The 21,430-nt window shown below is 38.1% G+C and overlaps 1 protein-coding gene across 3 annotated transcripts in view; it reads right to left on the bottom strand.

Moving 5' to 3' along the window:
- Nucleotides 1-3,660: 3,660 nt before the first annotated feature.
- Nucleotides 3,661-21,430, bottom strand: part of FRMPD4 (FERM and PDZ domain containing 4) — a 409,280-nt gene continuing 391,510 nt past the window's right edge. Inside the window, exons 8-18 of one of the 3 annotated variants that reach the window (XM_086461202.1) lie at nucleotides 19,817-19,948; nucleotides 18,346-18,465; nucleotides 17,467-17,603; nucleotides 16,123-16,249; nucleotides 13,622-13,711; nucleotides 12,858-13,040; nucleotides 9,460-9,598; nucleotides 7,811-8,872; nucleotides 6,228-7,499; nucleotides 4,332-5,012; nucleotides 3,661-4,268 (exon numbers count right to left, since the gene is read on the bottom strand). In XM_086461202.1, coding sequence (XP_086317328.1) covers nucleotides 3,661-4,268; nucleotides 4,332-5,012; nucleotides 6,228-7,499; nucleotides 7,811-8,872; nucleotides 9,460-9,598; nucleotides 12,858-13,040; nucleotides 13,622-13,711; nucleotides 16,123-16,249; nucleotides 17,467-17,603; nucleotides 18,346-18,465; nucleotides 19,817-19,948 — 4,551 coding nt within the window. Of the gene's footprint in view, nucleotides 5,013-6,227; nucleotides 7,500-7,810; nucleotides 8,873-9,459; nucleotides 9,599-12,857; nucleotides 13,041-13,621; nucleotides 13,712-16,122; nucleotides 16,250-17,466; nucleotides 17,604-18,345; nucleotides 18,466-19,816; nucleotides 19,949-21,430 lie in introns of all 3 variants that reach the window. The other 2 variants (XM_086461127.1, XM_086461061.1) reach the window with 2 other exon arrangements.

Genomic DNA, 21,430 nt, shown 5'->3' with positions numbered 1-21,430 from the left:
GAACATGCCTCTCATTTTGTCAATTTAAAAAATCACTAAACATACAGTGTATATATAAAAATTTATAAAAGTATAGTATATTCCAGATGAAAGTACCTTACTTAGTAGTTCTTTACTGACTTAATGCAAGAAGTAGGTACATTCTGACGAAATTCTTGATGACATGAAATAGAGACACACAATTAATGTAGGAATCAATCAGGATACCACACAGGAAGACAAGAACACCTTAATGCTTAAGATCAACAGAAATAGGTTATAATTCAGTAGCAACTGACGTGCAAGGTCATATGATTTAGAATTACTAACAGTTATCTCTATTATCACCCAGGGATCTCCCTAGCTGGTCAAGCAGAATCATAGAATTACAGAATAGTTTGCGTTGGAAGGGATCTCTAAAGGCCATCTAGTTCAACCCCCCCTGCAGTGAGCAGGGACATCTTTAGCTGGATCAGGTTGCTCAGAGCCCCGTCCAGCCTGACCTTGAATGTTTCCAGGCATGGGGCATCTATTGCCTCTCTGGGCAGCCTGTTCCAGTGTTTCCCCACCCTCATCATATAAATTTCTTCCTTATATTTAGTCTGAATCTGCCCTCTTTTAGTTTAAAACTGTTACCTCTTGTCCTGTCACAACAGGACTTACTAAAAAGTCTGTCCCCATCTTTCTTATAAGCCTCCTTTATTGAAAGGCTGCAATAAGGTCTCCCCAAAGCCCTGAAGAAAGATGAAAATACTTACTGACAAAGGATGACTGTGAGACACCAACCTAATATGCCTCTGAATAAACGTGATTCTAGAAGACAGAAGACAAATTATTTCCAGCAGCTGTGCCATTGTACAAAGTCCTCATAAGGCAGCATTTAAAAGTCTGTATATAATTCTGTGTGTAAAGATTACAAAAAAAGACATTCACATGGTACCAGACGGGGAGATCTGAAATCCTGAGGAAAAGAGAAGCTGCCTTCTGAGAGGTGACTCTGAGAGCTTGACTGGATGATTCTATTTATCAAAACTGACACAGCAACATGGTGGTGGTTTACGAAGTCGCACCACCGAGTCCTGTGGAGGGTCACCATGCTGGTTAGGGGCTGGAGCACACTATATGTTAGGAAAGGCTGAAGAAACTGGTTTTACTCAGCCTGGAGGAAAGAAGGCTCAGGGGAGACTTTATTGTAGCCCACAGCTACCTGATAGAAGGATACCAGTGAAGACAGAGCCCAACTCTTCTAAAGGGTGCACAGTGACACAATGAAAAGCAATGGATATTGTTGGAACATGGAAAATTCTTATTAGACATCAAGAATTTTTATTTTTTTAACTACAAGGATTGTCAAATATTAGAACAGGTGCCCAGAGAGGTTGTGGGACCTCCATCCTTGGAGGGTGGCCAATACTCAACTTGAAACGTCCCTGAGCAACCTGATCTGATTAGACTCGCTTTGAGCAAGGGCTGGACTAGATGAACTTCAAAGGTCCCTTACCACCCAAATTATTCTATGATTCTGTGAAAACGCATTAAAAAGAAGAAACCCCCTGCCCCACTAGTTAAACCTAAAAAATATTGGCACAAAAAAGACCATAGTTAACTTTAGAGAGCAAAATGAGCAGGTTTACAATCAGAAAAATTCTTAAACAGTGAGAACAACAAAAATCTACTTACCTTTGAAATAAAATTAGATCACTTTATGAAACGGAGTGGAATGAAAAGGACTGGACTAGCAACGCTGAAAGTGCCACATCCCTATGATTTATGTTGATGCTTAGTTGTGACAATCCTTAATCTGTTTTTGAAGCTTAGTATTTCCAAATCACTGATGACATATTTACATAAACTCACAAAGCAGTCAAGGAACATGCACCAGTACAAGAATTCAGCTTGTTTTTTCCCAGTATGAAATACTCAAAGACCACAGAAAGAATTTCACTGGTACTTGCAGCATAAGAGCAGCGCACACAGCCCTACTCCCTGGGATGCCAGACTGAGAGCACTGAGTGTGAGCACCACATGTTGTGACCCACAACCAACATAATTCAGCCTGCAGCCTATCTCTGAGCTGCCCAAGAGGGGGTCCGCATGCTAAGTGAATTGGTCTCAGAAACCACATTTTTCTCCTACGGACAATGGATTAAGCTTCTGATACTGTGTTTCTGAAGATGTTTCTCTCCAGTCAGAGGAACAAGCATGTCTTGGTTTCACAGTGAAGTGCATCACTGAATGCGAGAAAATATTTCCTTGGCAAAAAATTGATTTTCTTGATTTAGTCTTTCTAGTTCAGCAAAGAAATCTTCACATCTGCTTAAACTGAATGGGTAAGTTTTCAAAACACAGGGGTTGTAACTCTGAATGTGACATTATGAGAAACAGATGAAAATAACCTACATCAGTTTGGAGAATGGTATTCTGCACCAAGGGCTGCTGCTCCTTGGTGACTGAAAAGTTTAACAGGTGCTGTTGTGAAAGCCTATTTGCCAGGTGAAACTGAGAGCTTTTGCTTTGGCTGTCTCTCAAACACAAGACTACAAAATGTTTTCCAGAAAGGTTCAGATGGGAGAAGTTACTCACAAATTGCCTTTGTATCACTCAGAGAAGAACTGTCTCTAGTTGGAAATATTTCAGAGATATTTATTGTATTCTGAAAACTCCATTTTATTTCTAACTTATTTACAGTTAAACATTCAGAATCATAAAATATGAAGTATAAAATATTTAACAAAATAGATGCAGTTCATGTTGTTCAGATGCACCATAGATAAATGACGAAACAGCAAACAGCATAGGAACTTCCTGATGGTCCTCTGTCTCATTTACCAGGGAAAGGAGTGTGTAGACCTGCCCTATACATTCTGGTCTGACCAGTGTGGCATCAACCTTTCATTTCAGAGAGAACACCACCACCACTCTGGTTTCCGTATCCTCAGTCTTCCACAGTCACCTTCACTATCTGAAATGCCAACACTACTGTTAACATATCAGATACCCTCCGAAGTTGGTATTTTGAATACTCTTTTTTTTTTTTTTTTTTTTTTTTTTTTTTTTTTTTTAATACAGAATTTCCTAGAAAAGAAGAATCAGGTAATTCAGGCCATATGAACAAAAGAGTCATTTATTATATATATATTCTCTAGTAAGTTATAATAGTCTCTTGGATTTTAAATGTCTTTTTACTATTTTCAATGCTTAAAAATTATAATTTTAAAACATTAAATATTGCGTTATATACATTGTGATTTCATTTCTCATTTCTAAACATGGAGCATTCTCCAAGTGGAAACTTGGATGAAACAGAAAACAACTTCATTGACATAACAGGCTTTAAAAGTTCACTTCAAACAACCATAAATTTGACTATATGAAAAATAGCCAAACATCAATTTGCTCCTACAGGGGATTTTTTTCTGTTTGTTTTTTTTTTTTTTTTTCTGGTCTTGGGGAGAAGGGTTTTTTTGGCTTTTGTTTTCATATAAACAGAAGGATAGATCTGGTCATTACTTTTGTCAGTGTTCAGTATTTTAACTTTTTTTTTAATCTCATACCTATTTTATATAAAATAACAAAATATACAGAGAAAGCTGTTTGTTACATTAGTTCATACACATACAGTAAATAAAAGTTTTTTATGTATGGCTTTGCAAAGGTAGATTATGAAGTGACTTTTGTTTTTTATTTGTTTAAAAGCATTTTAAGAGAACGTGTTAGTGTGCTTACAATAGCGGCCATGGTAGTTGAATGTCGAGCCAAGAGTTTAATGCTAGGATCACTGGAGGTCTTGCCTGACACTGCTTCTGCAGCCTTCAGAAGACAAATGTAGTTTAGTACAACCTCATCTATCTTAGCTATAATTTCCTGCTGCTGTGTTTCAGAGTTCATGACTTTAACTAAACGCATGCAGGCTTCTGTTAAGCAACAGAGTACTTGAAAGCTGGAAGTCATAGCTAAAAGCATTTCCTCAGGGCTTTTATCAGCCATGGCCATTTTCCTGCAGGCACTTCCCAACTGTCTCGATTCCATAGATAACAGTTGTTTGTACTTAGAAAGTTTAAGGTCATATGTTTCTGGATGTAAATCTTCTCTCTTGCCCATACTTGCTCGGACCAGTGAGAGTAGCTCATTGGCATCCTTTTGTGCTGCAATAAATCCATCAGGCATTGCATACGTCTTCTCTTTCATCACATTTATTCTTGTGATTTGGGCATCGAAGGCCATATCATTGAGCTTCACATCAATTTGGCCACCTTGGATGTCAGCACTGCTCTTCTCATGAGCATTGACTGCCTCATCTTGCGGGGGCTCAGCAGCTTTTGGGAACTCCAAGATTTTCTGCTCATCTTCACTGGAAAACGACTGGCCAACTGGTTCTGCGAGCTCACACGGGATCTGCGGTTCGAAAAGACGTGAGAGCTGATGGCTGTCTCTGTCATCTTCATCATCATTGTCATCCTTTCCTCTGCTTAGGAAACAATAGCTGAAGGGGCCACGACACCTCCAGGTGCTGGTGTCCAGCTTCCGCAAGGGCAACGTTCGACACTGCTTGGAGCCCTTCTGACTGCTGCCTGTGCCCGAACACCTCTTACTGTCCTTCCTATCAGTGCTGACGTACACACAACTCTGGGAATAACTTTTTGACAGCTTTTTGCCCAGGGGGATTTCTACCCTTCTCTCCGATTTGGATTCATCCCTTCGGGTGATGTCCAGGCATTTCAAGCTGACTGCGGCTGCCTTCTTTTCAAACAGCATCTCAATGCCTGCAGATCCTCCAATGATGCTGCTGCTGCGTCTCAGCACTTTCCTGTTGTGCGGCATCCTTAGGCTTCCTCCTATCATGTCATATGGCCGTAAACTAACTGTTGCCCCACAAGCCTGATTTACTTTGGGAATGTCACAAGAGTCTTGATTTTGACTTGGCACCTTTGATTCTGATAGCATGGATGATAGCATGATGGAGTCAGCTAGAGGCTGTCTAGGAAAAGCTGTAGGCATGCCTCCTTGTCTTCCCTTTTCAGGCTCTGTGAAAGCTACACTAGGGGTAGTAGAAGAGCAGACAGAATAATTAAGCATCACCCTGATAATATTCAGAGACTGAACTTTTAAATACCTTTAACAGTCAGGACAAATGGATTCCTGGTATTTCCCAGTGGTTTCCATTCCTCAAAATATTTCACAAAAAATTCATTGCTAGTTCCTCATGTCTTTTGTATTTCACCAAGATGCCTCTTAAAAATCTATCAACAAATTATAACTTATGAACTGTTCATTCCACTACAGCAGACTTATTCAGAAATAGGAATATTAAATCATCTATAAACCAACTTAAATCTCCCCCGATATATGGATTGCATGTTTTCTAGTAACTGATTAGATTAACATTTTCACATTAAAATACCTTCTTTAACTACACCTGAGAGGGTATGGAAAGATGCATTCATGGTAATTTTGGTTTGGTTATGTTGGGATTTTTGGGCAGAGAAATAACATTTATCATTCTAGCTCCTAGTCTGTTCCACTTTCAGGTTTTCATGCATTCACACACTACTGCTACATGTGGGTTGCAACCCAGAAAGAGGGAAACATTTAAGAATTTTCAATGTTATCTCTGAAAAACTGTGCATTTTTTTCTGGTAACAGTAAGTTCATAAAATCTCTTAAAATTGGAACTTAAAAATGTGGTAATGGTTCTATATGTAACTTATTCTTCAAGGAAGCACCTACTGTCAGATGGTGAAGTAAATACATGCTTAATAAGGTAGTGACATTTCCTCATCCTTACATTTAGAGCTTTTTATTCATACTGGCATGTTTTTGTCAATCTGCTAAAATAGCATATAAGATACATAATAAATGAATCACAGGGTTTTTTCTCCTCCATTAATATACCTTGTGAAGTCATCTTATAATCTAACAAGTATCCTGGAACCCAAGTGACTATCGATTTTGGAGAGGCTTCCAAAGAGTTGAAGAGAAGCCTCTCCATCAGCATCCCCCCAAATATTTTTAACTGTAATGAGAGGTTTTTTAAAAATTGATCTTTGTAAGCAGCTCACAAGAATATCTGAAGGTATAAAGTTCTAACGAAAGTAAAACGAATAGATACACTGAAGGTCTAATCCCATGGCCTGCTACATCTTGATGATGTAGTTTCAGGTAAAGATAATGCAAATGTGTCACCTAGTCCTCAACGTTAACATGTAGCTTTAAAAACAAACATAAGAAACGCTTTATTACTGCTGTACCTGTAGTTTCTTTTATCTTGGGGATCCGATGACATCCTTCTCTCAAAGTGCCGAACAGTGGTTCAGCATTAATTGCTGAATGCACAACAGGCACCGTCATTCTGTGACACACAGCTTCGGACTGCTGGTGCAGGTCCTTGTATGTCGTTCCATGGTTTGGAAGAATGGTAGCTCTTTCATCTGCTGGAATATACGCAATGCCCTTCATTGATGGGTCAGAGATAATGTGCTTAACATCAGAGGTACAAAGAGGAGATTCAACTGGGGTAGCACACGTGCTACTGCCTGTGCTGCATCCTGCATCCACTGAAGAGCACTGAGAGCTTTGCAGTGAGAAATGGCCTTCACTTTGCAGTGATGACATGCGCTTAGCCAAGTGATATTCACAAAGTCTAGCCACGCTCTGCTCAGCTTCTGGAAGCTTTGAAGGATGGTCATCTGCAGATAAATCGGTATCTTCTGCGTCGTTTAGGTCTTTGGCTGAAGACACGGGAGTCATATCTGACAGAAAGTTTTCACCTTGGCTAAGCCCCGAGGTATCCTCCTGATCCACCTCAGGATCCACTTCATCTTTACAGTCAGTTTCTGTTTTACCAAGGACAGGAACTCTTGGAAAAGTCTTCCCGTTCACTGTTTCTGGACTTGGCTTATCTGCTGCCCCATCATCGGCAGCATACCATCTTTGGCGAAAGGCAGTTCTCTCCACACTAAAAGTACTCAGGCGTTGACTGTCTCTTGCTGAAAGAGTTCCAAATTTAGCTTTTAGATCTTCATCCGTCTCTGCTTTTTTAGTTCCCTGTTGCTTTTTCACAGTAGCATTGCCATCAGAGGGTGCTTTTACTTCGCTGTCTGTCATCTTATTTTTCCTTTTACTAGTGCAAGAATATACCAAGGATCCCATGTGCAATTTGCTAAAATAATCAGTGACAGATTTTGTTTCCATGGTCTCTGGCTCCATTTCCATGTTATCTGAATGAAGAATCTGCTTTGAAGGCACAACTTTTGACTGTAGCTCTACAGCCTGACGACCAGCCAAAGGCTGTGGGGGCTTCATGCCAGGCCCTCCAGCCTGATTCTTAGCAATGGGAAATTCAGTCTGCTCTTCCACAAGGGGTTGGTAACCCTCACTTGTGGTCAAAAACATACGTGCAGTGTTTTCGGACTGTTTCTGTGCCGCAGCTAGTTCAGAGCTTTCAGTCATTTCAGAGGAATTTGTTTCATTGCCAGAATCTGAAGATGACTCAGGGCTATATGCTCGCAGGATAGCTACACCTGCAAGCCACAAAAAATAAGAGTCAATTAAATGACAGCAGCTGAAGCACCTGGATAAGTGACAAGCAAAGGGGGTGTGTTAGAGAGAAAAATATGCTTTGTAAGAATACTCTGACTTTATTGCACAGTTCCCGGTACAGGTAGTTTAATAACAGTAGTTCCATTAAATAATATGGAATATGATGTATGCAAAATGATGGCAAAAAAAAGGGAAAAAACCCAACAACCAACCCTCATGACATGGAGTATTTCCAAAGCTAAATGGATGAGATGGAGTGATCAATGAATAAATGTAACTATGGTGAAAGAACCTGAATTGTCATTCGTCTGCTGTTCCTCTGAAGCAGCCAAAGCTTCTAGTGCTTGAAGTGTAGAGACTACAGCATCATCTAGCCCCTTCTCACACTTTCCCTCTGTATTAGTAGGGACAGCATCGATAAGCGACACTGGAATGTCATCATTGCCTAGATTACTGGCTTGCTCCTTGTTGTCTCTAGGCTGCGTTGCTTGATTCTGAGAGTCTTCCTCATCTGAACTGTCCCTGAAGCCAGGTGGAGGAGCAGCAATGGCCATGTTTAAGGTATGTAATAGGAAATCATCTTCATTATCATCACCTTCCGGAGGTGGAAGAGAAGTCAAATCAATAATGTCATCACTAGAACCAGAAAGGCTGAGAAGAGCAGGCCTATTGATTTCTCCTACCATAATGTCTTCTTCACAGCTTACTTCATCTTCATCTTCAGCATCATCTGTGTTTTCTGCATAACAAATATCATGCAGCAAAGGCTCTTCTATCCCTTCCGCAGCTCCAAATATTTTACCATCATTTATAGTTGCGTACACAGAATTTGTAGCAAACTGAATGCTTTCAGCATCTGGTGACAACTCGAGGCCTTTAATGTCATTGGCATTACTAATATAAATGGCTCTTTGTTTTTCTAGTGCTTCTGGACTTTCATCCAAAAGCCTTTCATAGCCAAGAGTCTGGGGATTGATACCATCCAAGTTGTGATCTCCAAATATAAAGGAAACTTTTGCTCCCCTGGGGGAATCCTGTGCTTTCTTGCTAGATTCCAAACCTGAGAGTGACAGCAGTGAAGGCTGATTAAAATTTCTGCTTTCTTCTGCTTCAGTGGGGTCACTTTGCTTGGACAGATGCTGATCAAATCCACCTGAATTATAAGTATTTTCTATGTACAGATGTCTGTGTTCTTTTTGACATAACAGACTTTCAGAAACATCTACAGTCTTCTGTTTTGGATCAGCAAAGGACATTTGAGTCTCCTGATCTCCTTCAGCCAGGAAAGTGGTAGTTTTTGGTATACAATTCCACTCAGAAGCAAGGAGATTATGCTTCCCTCTATTTTCAGTTCCTATAGCATGGTGAAATAAAATCAACATTGTGAAATCAAAGAGCAAAGTCATGTAATTTTTAAACAGTAACTTGTTAATGCTGAGCAATAAACACCCTGAATAGGACAGCTGAGCCACCAAATACTTCAGCAAAGCACTTTCAAGTTCACCTCTGCTCTAAGGTAAATACCTGTTGATTTAATGACCTAAAGTTTAACTGGTACTTTAGTACAAAACTAAACCTCAGCTAGGTACAAATGCTATTTCAGGAATAGTAACACAAAACCAAATCCCCAGCTGGTTACTCCAACACCATATTATTCTTAGAAAAGATATATGCATATAAAATAGTAACCCTCATAGGGGCATGCATGTGTTTCACCATAGTATGAAAGAAATTCATCCCTGGTTTATTTTACCATTAAGATGCTATAACGGGCTGCATATTAAAACATTATAAAACTAAACTGATATACTGTGGTGCTAGGTCTGAGCCAGCAATCAGATCTCATTTGGCACAGCCTGGAATTTATCTGGAGGTACACTGGCTTAAGCTGGCTTCTGCTTTATACACTGGACCACTGTTAACATACTGTGCAATGAATACCTGTTTCTCGGCTCCCTGTATTTTTCTTGTTGGCCATGTTAAATATTGAGCGCCTTGAGTCAACCAGCAGTCTATAGTATCCAGCTGTGAGGCAAGCAAGATTCATTGCATCTGATGACTCCATCAGTAGAGTAATAGGCTAAGAAGAATAGAACCAAGTCTTGGTTAAGGCTGTTCCTCCCCAATCAGTTTACCTGCTGACAATACTACTACACGGAAGCAAAAGGAATTACACCACAAACACCACATTGAAAAATACACACGAGAAATTATTTTCCTCACTACCAATATCAAACAGTATTAAACATTTAGAAAAGACTGGAGTTGCAGTAAGGTAGAAGACCAACTGGACATTTTAACAGCCAAGTTTGCTTTCTTTCTGAGTGAAGCTAACCATTTTAAGACTCCTACTCCATCTTTTTCTTGCATGAATATATTATTCTCGCCAAAGCACTGTTTACTGTTACTCTGAAACTGCCAAGGTTAAGAACTTGGTATGTTAGGCACAGGAGTCTTGCATGGGAATCTGCAGCTTCCCAGAAAATGAGGTGCCCTAAGCACATGTAAAGAAGCAAAATACAGGAAGCAAACAGAGTCAGGGGAAGTTCAGGTTCAGAAAACGCAGTAGTGACGTTAAAGCTATCATTACACAGCAGTGATGGTGAATATTACAATGACAGCTTAAAAGATTTCAGTGTTCGTGGCCTGGCATTACTGAAAAAACAAGTGATGAAAAAATAAGCAGATAAATAGACACAAACAGAATGGAGAAATATCCTCAGAAGGGAGATCAGCAAAGAAAACAAACTCAAAGCCTTCAGAAAAAAACAGTCAGACCTAATAAAAACCTCAGAGCTTTGAAAAACTATGGCTGCCAGGCTAGTGAGCATTGAACCTGAGAAATCCATGTGAAACATACTTTCTTTAATTCCCTTTTCTTTTGCACAATATATAAATTTCTTTGCCTGAAACGGTTGTTCATGTCTCTGTAGCTTGTAACACCAAAAGCTGCTCTTCTCAAATATATTTTAAGGTTGCTAGCCTCTACAACTCCTGGAGACAAAATAAAAATTATATACCCTTACTGTGATAGATAGAAATTACACCATAGACAACCCATCTTATCACTCACGGTTTGTAGTGACTCATAGCTATGTGGACATTTGTAACAATTTATCATAATTTAGCATGCAGAGCCCACTGTCACAAGACAGCTGCAGGGACCTGCACCATTTGTTCCAGGAGGAACATTACATGCAACAAGGATGGCTCTCCAGCTTACTCAACCCCTTACTAGTGAAAAGACAACTGATTCTGATGGAGGCTGTGGCTAAAACATAACTGACAACCATAGCTTACTACCAAACCCACAGTAGGTCTGATAATTTTTTAAATGTCTGTGCTGCAGCATCTTTGGCCAAAGTACCCCAGGTGCCCTGAATATTGTATGAACAGTTTCCAGCAACATGGAAAAACTGATGCATTTTTTTCCTTTAAAGTATTTTGTGCTACAGTTTGAGCTTTTATTCAATACATGCTTCTTTCAAAGCATTCAACCATAGCTATAAAAGTTAACTAAAAATTATTAAACCTACAATAGGCTAATTAATTGCTGTTCTTTTGAGTGACTACTAAAACCTAACATTTGAAATGCTACGTTCATCTCAAATTTTGTGCAGTGATTGACAGAAATGAATGATCTCCACAGAAATCTCAGATTGCTGAAAACAGTGTTGTGAACTACTGCTAATCTGATTAACAGTCCTGTCACAGATAAACTTTTATTCCTTGCTTCTGCCAAGTGATACATGCTTGAGAAGACATTAAAAAGAACCAAAAATAAAATAAAAATCCAAACTGTTTATTCATTAAGAAAACATTGGCATACATGACGTATTGGCACATTCAGAATCTGGATATATGAACCTGCTACCTTAGGGTAAACCAAGGGATGAAAACATCAGTTGAGAATACCTACCTGTGTGTGCCTGCACCTTCTCCACACGACACAGTGACAACCCCTACTTGTGCCCCAGAGAGAGGCAATTTTTTGTCAGAGAGCCTCCCAGATTTGTAATTTTAATGTTAAACCAGTCTCTCTGGGTTTAAGATCGCATGTGTCGAAATGCAAGGAGACATGGATATACATGGTTTGCAATAGACAGTAACTGTATTATAATATAAAACAACATAATACCATGGCAATATATAATACTATGGCACACAGTGCTGCATTTTACATACAAAGAGATGAGAAGGATTTAATTTCTATATTACTTTCTCCATCTGTAAAAAGGTGATAACAGCTTTCTCACAAGAGGGCTACAAATTTAGCACAGTAATGCAGGTAAAGTAGTCTGAGATCCTCAGATGTTATCAATGATAAGTAAGGTGAAAGAGATGCTGTGTTCACTGACCTGTACATTTCTCTTAAGCTGCTGTCAGAGAGCTTCTAGATTAATTTACAGCCATGGTTTTTTTCATTAACTTAAATACAGGGAAACAGTTCCAGGCCAATAAACTTAAAGCATTCAAAGCAAAAGCTTAGCAAAATATTCCTTGTGTATGTTTTTTGCGTATAGCTGAGTAAGGAAAAAGACTTTCTATTTATTTTAATAGAATATTTAAGTTTCAAATATAAAGAGAACTCTTCCTTCAATCTCTGATTATCCTGGTCAATGCTTCAGACTTCACTTCAAAACCAAATAGAAACTGCACCAAGAAGATCCAGGACAATATAATATACAAAGCTGCACTCATTGCCACTAAAAGCCACGGATGCAAAGTCTTAAGTGGGATTTAAGAGAAATTAAATTACAATAGGCAGATGAAGAGCATCTTTGAATATATTAGGTTTGGGGCAAAGCACTGAACTTGAATTACAAGTGCTAAGAAAAAAACCTTGCCTTTTTACAGCTTATTTCATTGGCAACTGCTATGCGATTACTTGCAGTGAATGTTGCAGATAAAACACTGGATTACAGGGGACACTGGTCTGATGCAGCTGGCGATCCACTAATGGTAATACTATTGTCTGTTAAACTAGAAGGACCTTCTAGGGGCACAAGGAGCTTCAAAAGAAGGCAAATTTCATCATGACCTCTTCTCACCATGGAAATCAATGAAGACAACAACAAAGCAAGTTGCCTGGGGTCAGCCAAGAGAAAAATCAGAATAGACTACAAATGCTGCAAAGCACCAGTCTGGTACACCATAGGCCCCTCAAATGCCCAAGCTGCACCCTACATGCACTCTGACCAAAAAAGAGCTAACAATGGACCCTCAGAATATTATTGGCATGAAAATGATTGGGACAGTATAGCTTGATCAAATACTCAAATAAAGACAAAAACATTATTTAAAGATGTTATAACAATACAAATCAACAATAAACTTACTTTTACATCTAAGACATGCAGCTCAACTCTAACACTGTTTTCGTCTTCTGTAAACATCTCAATCCTGTTCACGTGGCTGAAGTCTGCCAGAAGAGCCACCAGGTTTGTTTTGGTGTTTATCACATGACTGATTCCATATCGTGGCCCTACTAACAGAGTCACCTCTGAACGCTTTTCTCCCTGCTTTAGCAGAAGAAAAAAAGCAAAAGTAAAAAACGATAGGGACTGCATAGTAACAGAAATCACCACTGCCTTCTTCCATTTTCATCGAGCTACATTTGCATAGCATTTCTATATTAATTATGTCTTTCTAAGAAGATATGATATACAAGAGCATACTTGATTTGTAATTAAAAACAAAAAGTAAAGGAATCTGCTGCTGGATATTGACTATATAGTTTTTAGATGGATAGTCAGATGGACAGACGGACAGATGAACCCTGCTTCTGTTAAAATACATTATTTTAGTATTCTATAGTTAATTGGACAGCAACTTTTGCCAAAAAGGTGCCACCTCTCTCAAAAAATTCAAACTATAACAGGATGGAGGATTTTTTTTTTTTTTTACATATATATATATACACACACATATATATATATATATTTCAAGATGAAAAAAGTTATTTGGTTCAATTAACAATGATTTTTTAAGTGTATGAACAGAAACAAAACTTCTAAAGAAAATAGTATGGTCCAGCTTTTGTAAAAAGGCATTTGGACAAAAAGTCAAGAGAAGAGAGAGACTATTTCAAGAGAAATATTACCACTAGTGTTGCCTTGAAAACACGCCCTCCATATAATCGTAGATCACTGAGGAACTTTAGATAATGCACCTTGGCTTGCAGAGCAGATAGCTGAGGAAAGAGAAATAGGGGTAAGAGGTAGTGGTGGAAATCAACACATTACCAAATTCAGAAGGAAAATGTATTTATGTTTTCTAAGGAGAATGGACTTTGATAACAGCTCTTCAGAGCTTGAAACTAAATCATGAGATGCTTGAGTTTCAGATGAGGAGGAACAGTTGCATTCTTAAAATTAAGATCTTGCATGTTTAGTTAAAATGCACTGAGGACTTGGGTATGGGCGGATCAGAGCACTGCAAGATCGTAACTGCTCCAATGAAGGGAAAATTTTAAACGACTCAGTTTAAACATCTGTTCATTGAGGGATTTCAAGGCTAGACAGCAGCTTTCCATTCATAATCACCATCGGTTCTTAAACATTTATGTACCTATACAAAGAAAGAGAACAAAGAATTTGCTTTTGTCAGCTATGGGTATTACATTTTGCTACATTGTGGCATATGGCATATTATTCCACCTCATTACTGCATTTCCTGTATTTTAAAATAAAACTCTTCCACTATATTTAGGAGGGAATAAATCTGAAAGCTAAATACAGTACATCGACACATATGATCATATCATGCAAAACATGTCATAATTTATCTCCTTTTTTCTCCTCTGAGCTTAAACTATCTACTTAAATAGAAGCAACTCGGAAGTAGTTTATGAGGCTGAATGGAAACATGAAACAATTCATTTCACCCAAACGGTCTGGACCCGAACTTTATACCTCCCTGGTGTAAATCCTTGTATCTGGACTTTTAAAAGATACAATAAAACAAGCTCATCTCCTTTGCTATTCTCATTTCAGTCACTGGTTTTCTAATCCAAAATTTTATTTGATCTTGAACAGCATTTTAAGAGCTCCTATCCTAAGGTTTTTCTAGACACCAAGGAGGAAATGGATCCGAAGCAGAGCAGCTAGTGGTAAACCTTTCCCCTTCCCTTCACCAGGTGTTCAGTTGGTGGAGAAATACACAGGGGTTGTAAAAAATAGGAGAATCCTGAGAATGACAACATTCCCTTCATGTGGAGGGAGAGAAGACCCCAGAAAGAAATCAGCTCCTGAGATACTACCTACAAGTGAGACAGAAGGTGACGATGAGCTCGGATGCTTTGTTTCAGAGACTTACCTGCTAAAAAAGCAGGTGGGCACACAAAATGTTTCCAAAGCTCAAATCTAAAAGATTGAAGCAAAACCTACAAAGTCTGCTTGCTGTAGGAAGGGAGTCGTCTTCTTCTAACCTCTCTCCTAACCAAGAACCAATACTGTATGCCACTGTCATCACCTGCAAGGCCCGCAGCAGCAATGGCTTACAAAATAAACCCAAAAATACACTAACAGGATAAACAATAAGCAATTGGCATTATTTAGCTTTAGTATAGGAGTATAGGAGTATAGGAGACATGCAGTGCTTCAGTCAAAAAGGAGACATGCAGTGCTTCAGTCAAAAAGTGGCCTTTCTTCCTGAGCATCGCAAGTCAAACACATAGATCTAAGTTCAGAGTCATGATGTGATCTGAAATGTCCAAGCAGGATTTCTGCTGATCACAATGAGCCTTAGCTCAGGCACCAGGTGTTTTGGGGTTTTTCTGTTCAGAAACAAGGTGTCATGAAGAAGGATTCAACTCATTTTATGTCTCAACTAGTCACTCTCAAGTTCTTTTTATAGTCCATGGAGAGAAATAGGCATTTCTAGGACACAAGTCATCTGACCTATTTTTGGTTCCTACTGTGGGATGGGATGGATTGCTCCCTAGAAGTGCCTATTTCTCTCCATTGACTACAGAGAGACTAGATGACTTGCATAAAGAAATCTCATTATAGTGTCTAAAACCAGCCTCAGCTCTGTGCATTTAACAAAGGCATTTCTCAGAGACGAAGACTTCTACATGATTTTTCCAGCTGAACTGAAAGATTAGTGCTAAGAAAAGCATTTTACAGCAGCAAGGAGGGCCATTTACTGTAAGGACCACCATCTATCCAGTTAGATATTGGCCAGTGAAATGTCTCTGTCTACAGCATAATGGAAAACAATCCTGAAAAACAGCATTTATGTCAGGCCCATAGGTTAACATGGTTCAGATGAGAGAGCATCAGAGAGAGAGAACAAGAACTCTCCTAACAAGTCTGCCATTAATAGGAAGGACTAAATGAATTAAAAAATATATATTTTTATCATACATGAAGTATTAATAACCAGTTTTCTGGCATTCTCAAGATAAGAAGATAGTTTAGTTGGGGTATAATTAATTATTTTTAATTGTTCTTGGCTATGTTGTACCGAACACCAAAAGTTAAATCTCTGAAAATATAATGGCTAGGTGTTTCTCCGAAGGATTAACTTTAAATGTTTCCCATGCACGCCACCCTTTCTGTTCTTTAAAACATATTTTCCATTAAGATGCAAATGTAATACCTTTTTACCCGGAGGAACTAGGTTTTGATTTGCTTTGACAAGGTGTGAAAGTGCTTTCTTTATGTTCTTTTCTTTCATGCTTTGCAGCACAGCAGATGGAAGAAAAGTCTCTAATCCCCATTCTTTTCTGCAATAAAAGGCATATATTTAATTTCACATTCATGTGATGATTATTTATCTAAAGACTGGTGACTATGATGCCAAGCGAATGAACACCTGAAAACAGAAGGAGAGTTGATCAAGTCCAGGGTTTTGTAATAACGCATTATTTTCTATATTCAAACTATGCATTACTTACGAAAAAGATGCTTTAAAATGATATATAATCTTCCTTCTATCCCTTCCATCATGCCATTGAGAAAAGAAGTTTTAAGTTTTTATGTTTAAAGTCTATGCTGTATTGTTAAACACCACTTAATTACATAGGCAAGTAGCATTAGAGAATTAAAATTGCAGAAGATTTAACATAATGTCAGATGTAATTTTCTTTTCTAGGCTTTTTTAGAATATGCAAACCAGACAGCCATTGTCTTTGACACATTTTGTGGCTCCCCCTGCCTCAAAAATAAAACAACCAGTCCCCCTCCTTTTACTGAATTTTATTTTCTGCTTGAAGGACCCATTTTGATCGAAGACTGATTCTTCACTTGTAAGTAATTATTTCTGCTGATTCATTAATAGGATACAATATAACATGATCTTCAGTGAGGCAACAAACTTCAGTAAAAGGACAAATGCTACAAGATTGAGTGTGCAACATTTACCATTTCCATTCTGCAAGTAAACTAAGCAACAACAACAAAAGTTTTGGGATTTGGGTTTGGTTGGTTTTTTTGTTTTGTTTTGTTTTTTAAATCCAAGCAGATGTACACACAGTTGCATTTTGGATATTTTCTTTTTCTTTGTAGTTACATACATATGTTGTCTAACATAAACCAGGTGCCTACTGGGATACTTCTGTATTTAGGAAATCTTACAAATTGAATCTAAGACCGTACAGCCTTTTGAACTAAGAAATCATCTGAATCTTACTATAATAATCTCTAATAAAACCTTCGGATTCAGACCATATAAACTTAGATCTGACCATTAAATCACTGAAAGCAACTGAGTTAATCTTATTTACATTCATAGGCTATTTCACGTGCCTAAACAGACGACCAAAAGGTAAATGGACCAAAAGGTCTGTACTTACAGCTCTTAACACACCTGAATCAATGCCAGTGACAAAGAATGAACGTAAAATTGGTGCATGCATATAGACATATTAAAGAAACAACCTTAAAGAATCTACAAGTTACTCAAAGTTTTAGTTTTAAAGAACACATTGCATTCTCAACTTACTCTATATATTTGAGGGAGATTTTCTGAGTTTGCTTGGTGGTCACAGTTGCAATATACATTTGTAATGCAGCCAACCGCAGGGCAATGTCATATTTCAGTTCTGGTCCAAATCTCTCCTGAACGACATCGTTACAGCTCTGCCAAAGAACCAGTAGAGGGAGCATCAAGTTCAAAAATCTTGCACTAAAAATAAATTATAGCCTTCCTTCTTTTTTTTTTTTTTTTTTTTTTTAAATTAACATTGCATGAAGAATAACCCCGAACTCAGAAGCAGGACCATGCTGAAGGTAGAATGTTTCGCTGTGTCAGATGCTCACCAGGATACGGCAACTTCTGAAGAACACAAGTACTTCTGCCAAAGAGCAGAAGGTATGAGCATTTTGATCTAACATCTCTTCATCCTTCCTGAGGAGAAGAGTAATCCTCTTTCACAAAGAGTGCTGGGAGGGTATCAGTGTATCTGGACTCAGCAAAGAGTATTCTACCTGGTGAGATATCCAGGAGAACCACATTGCTTGTACATAAGTTTTCTCATCCATTTCACTGGATGTTCCTCTTCATACATCATTTCTGTCTGATATTACAGTACCAGAAATAAGTATTAGCAATTACTTCAGCTTCACTCTTTTCTAAAGCCAAATATATTTTGGAAAGATATCAAAGCATTACTATTTGGAGAGACTTATGAAGAAAAGGAACTCTGCAGATGATAAAGATTTGCACATTCCCCAAGTGCATTCATTTGCTTTACACAGCAGAAATAAAACCAAGATTTACTTCAGCCATCCTTTTCTATGTGAAGATATAAATCTATATATACACTGAGTGCAACTCTTTTTTATTCTCCTTTACGCTAATAATGTCTGTGCTTTCACTTACCTGTACATAGAGATATTCAAAAGCAACTGGATCTCTTCTTAAAAGATCAATGGGATCCTTTGGGACAAAGCTAATCCTGAAAAGACATCTCATCTTATGCGAGCTTGGCCTCTGGGTCACCTAGGGCAGTGCAATAACCATATTAGAGCTTGGCAACCCTGGTCGAGCAACGTGGTCTGTAGTCTTGGGCAATGCAACCCTGCTCCAGAGCCACATGGTAGCAAGAAAAATAATTCTATCCAACAAAAAAGCTTTGGCATGGGTTCCTTATTAAGTTCTTCACATAAGAATGTCATATATATAATCTTCTGGAAAGACTTTTAGACCCATATAGGCATGACTGCCCAATACAATTCATCGTCAAAGCAACAGAGTTCACTCATTCAAAACCAGAGTGAAAGGACAGAGAAAACAGACCTTAATGAAAACCATCCAAGTGAAATACAAACTGAGCTGTGCTTCAGCAGGACCAAAATACTCATAAATGAGACAGGCTACAATGTTTTTGGGGAGAGGCCACATTTTATTTCTTAGACTAAGAACACAGGTGAAGCACAGCTTGGAAGGTACTATTCTCACTTTCTCTTGCTTCTTTTAATTCATTAGGCAATTTGTAAGAAAGAAGGTCTTTTTCCCGGGTTGTTCTGGATTAAGAGATCTCCCCCACGACTACTGACCAAGACAAATCTCTCTCAATACATTAAAAATGAAAACCACTGCTTTGCGTGTGGGTCAGCAAAACTTTGTTAGGCGTGTAACACTGTAATCTGGGTATATTCATGGGGGACCACTGCATCGCTAATGAATAATTGGATGAAACATTATAATGGAGCAACATTATAATGGCAAATTAAAGCATTGCTGATTTTACAGGAACTTCAAAGAAGACACCCTCAGAATTAATGTAGTTTATGTAGTTTATTTAATTAGGCTAATGCAGTTAGAGAGTTAGTGTACTTTATAATCAACATCTTTAATTGATAAAACTATACTTTTAAAAATCTTTAATGAGTCTCTGTCTTGCCCTAACAATTTTCAAAAAGTATCTTTATCTCATATTGTCTCTGACCTCATTCCTAAGTATTCAGGCATACCCTGCATGTATAAATAAAAGCTCCGGATGGGATTTTCAAAAGCTACTGTGTTGGTTTATTCTGAACCTTTTGATTTCAACGAGAATGATGCCAATTACTTCAAAGAGAGAGCTCAGCCAGGACAGCCAGTATTGAGTACTTCTGGATATTGTGCAATCACTGGGTAGCTTATGCCCACAAGAAAAGAACATTAACATGGCAAAGTCAAGTGCTTAAAGGTCAGAAAACACTAGAAAGACAACCACATCTAAATACCATTGCTATTTCGTAGACTGTATCAAACGTTGCAGTTAACTCACTTAAGTAACTAAAAAGATGGATAATTCACTGATTAACCAGCCTCATTAATATCTGTTTTCACATATCATTACACAAACCTGAGTTAGAGTCTCCTGTTCATGTAGCAAAAGGAGTTTCGTTCCAGATCCTTCAACCCTCTGCTCCAGCATCAGGGAAAAGTGTTCAATACACTTGATGGAAAGCTTTTCTTGGAGTGTTAAGATGACATCCTAATTAACAAAGAATTTATAAAATGTGCTTAAATTCATGAAGTGTGTGGGACCCAGTTCTTCACTGCCACGCACCCTGCATGTACCCAGCACAGGGTGGAAGCCCAGATGTTAAATGGGAGGATGGTCATGTTTCGTGCCTGTTCTGCATGAGAATACAGGACATCACACACTTTCACACAGTGAAAAATCAGTGCCTTTATATTTGAACATCCCTGATATGGTATCAGATATGCATGTGAAAAACATGTATGTGGGATTCCTGTGAATGGACAATTTTCTGTGCAGTTTAACATGCAAACTATACATGTGTGGCCCTGAAATTGTATCTCTGTGTCTCCCTGGAAATAAAACCTCCTCACCAACAAAGGAGAGACAGTCTTGCAGCTATTCTCTTCACCTACTTTTCAGGCAGGGCCACCAAGCAGTACAAACCAAATTTAGATGTTCAACAAAAAGAAATTAAAAAAAAAATGAATGGCCTTATTTGTTCTGATGGCAAGGGGTTTTTTTTTGAAGTCCACTTCTTGAGTTTTAAATGCTGACAGAAAAGTCAACGATGATGATACCTGTGCAGAACAATAGCTCTAAATTCAGGGACCATGTTAATTTATAGTATAAAATCCTCTTTTAGAGACTTTTAATTAGTTTTTTTCACATTGGTTTATGTCTAACGGTAATTAATTTGAGAACAATTGTTTCCAATATAACACCTAAACAAACCTCAAAATCATTCAAGCAATCCCTTCTTTATTTTCCTATACACTTTGTAAATATATGCAGAGTGTTAATATCATCTGGCAAGGTATCTTTGCTTTAGTGAATGCAGCAGGAAAAAGAAATATATAATAACTCATAATTTAAAAATAGTTTCACGTTATGTTGGTGAAAAGATTAAAACATTTCTATCCATCCAAAAGATTTTTAGATACACATAAGTATCCATATGGACAGGATTTACTAAGATCATGACGAATAGTAATCCAAGTATTTTAACACAATTTGGGAAGATTAATTGATCAATTAAAGTGTGTTTACAGAAAATCAACTACAAATTGGTGGAAGGACAAAAAATGCATGTAGGAGGATGGAGAGAATTCTATAGAATGTAAAGAATATAAAACAGTATTAATGGATTGCGAGCAACCACTCTAAATAATGGAGGTTAATAGTATACTATTCTGACTAATGGGGAATTTAGTGCTTAAACATTAAATCTACTTTTATTTATACTCCTAAACTATGCTCAAAGATAAGGGGCATAACAGTAACATGAAGAGACATAATATCAAATGTAAGTTTTTAAGAGGGGGTAATAATGGCACTGTTCTCCACTAGCTATCTTGGACCTTTTAAAATATGATGCTAAGGCACATAGACACTGAACTACCGAATCAATTTTTCAGTAGCCTACCCTCTCATCCAATAACTCAGAGTCAGCCCAGGTGCTACCTCCCAGTAATAAGGAAAGCAACGACTGCA

This window comes from Leptosomus discolor, chromosome 1 (genome assembly GCF_034619465.1).
Source record: "Leptosomus discolor isolate bLepDis1 chromosome 1, bLepDis1.hap2, whole genome shotgun sequence".
NCBI classification, from domain to species: domain Eukaryota; kingdom Metazoa; phylum Chordata; class Aves; order Leptosomiformes; family Leptosomidae; genus Leptosomus; species Leptosomus discolor.
Note: the sequence above shows the minus strand (reverse complement) of the source record. Positions and strands in the feature narration are given on the sequence as shown.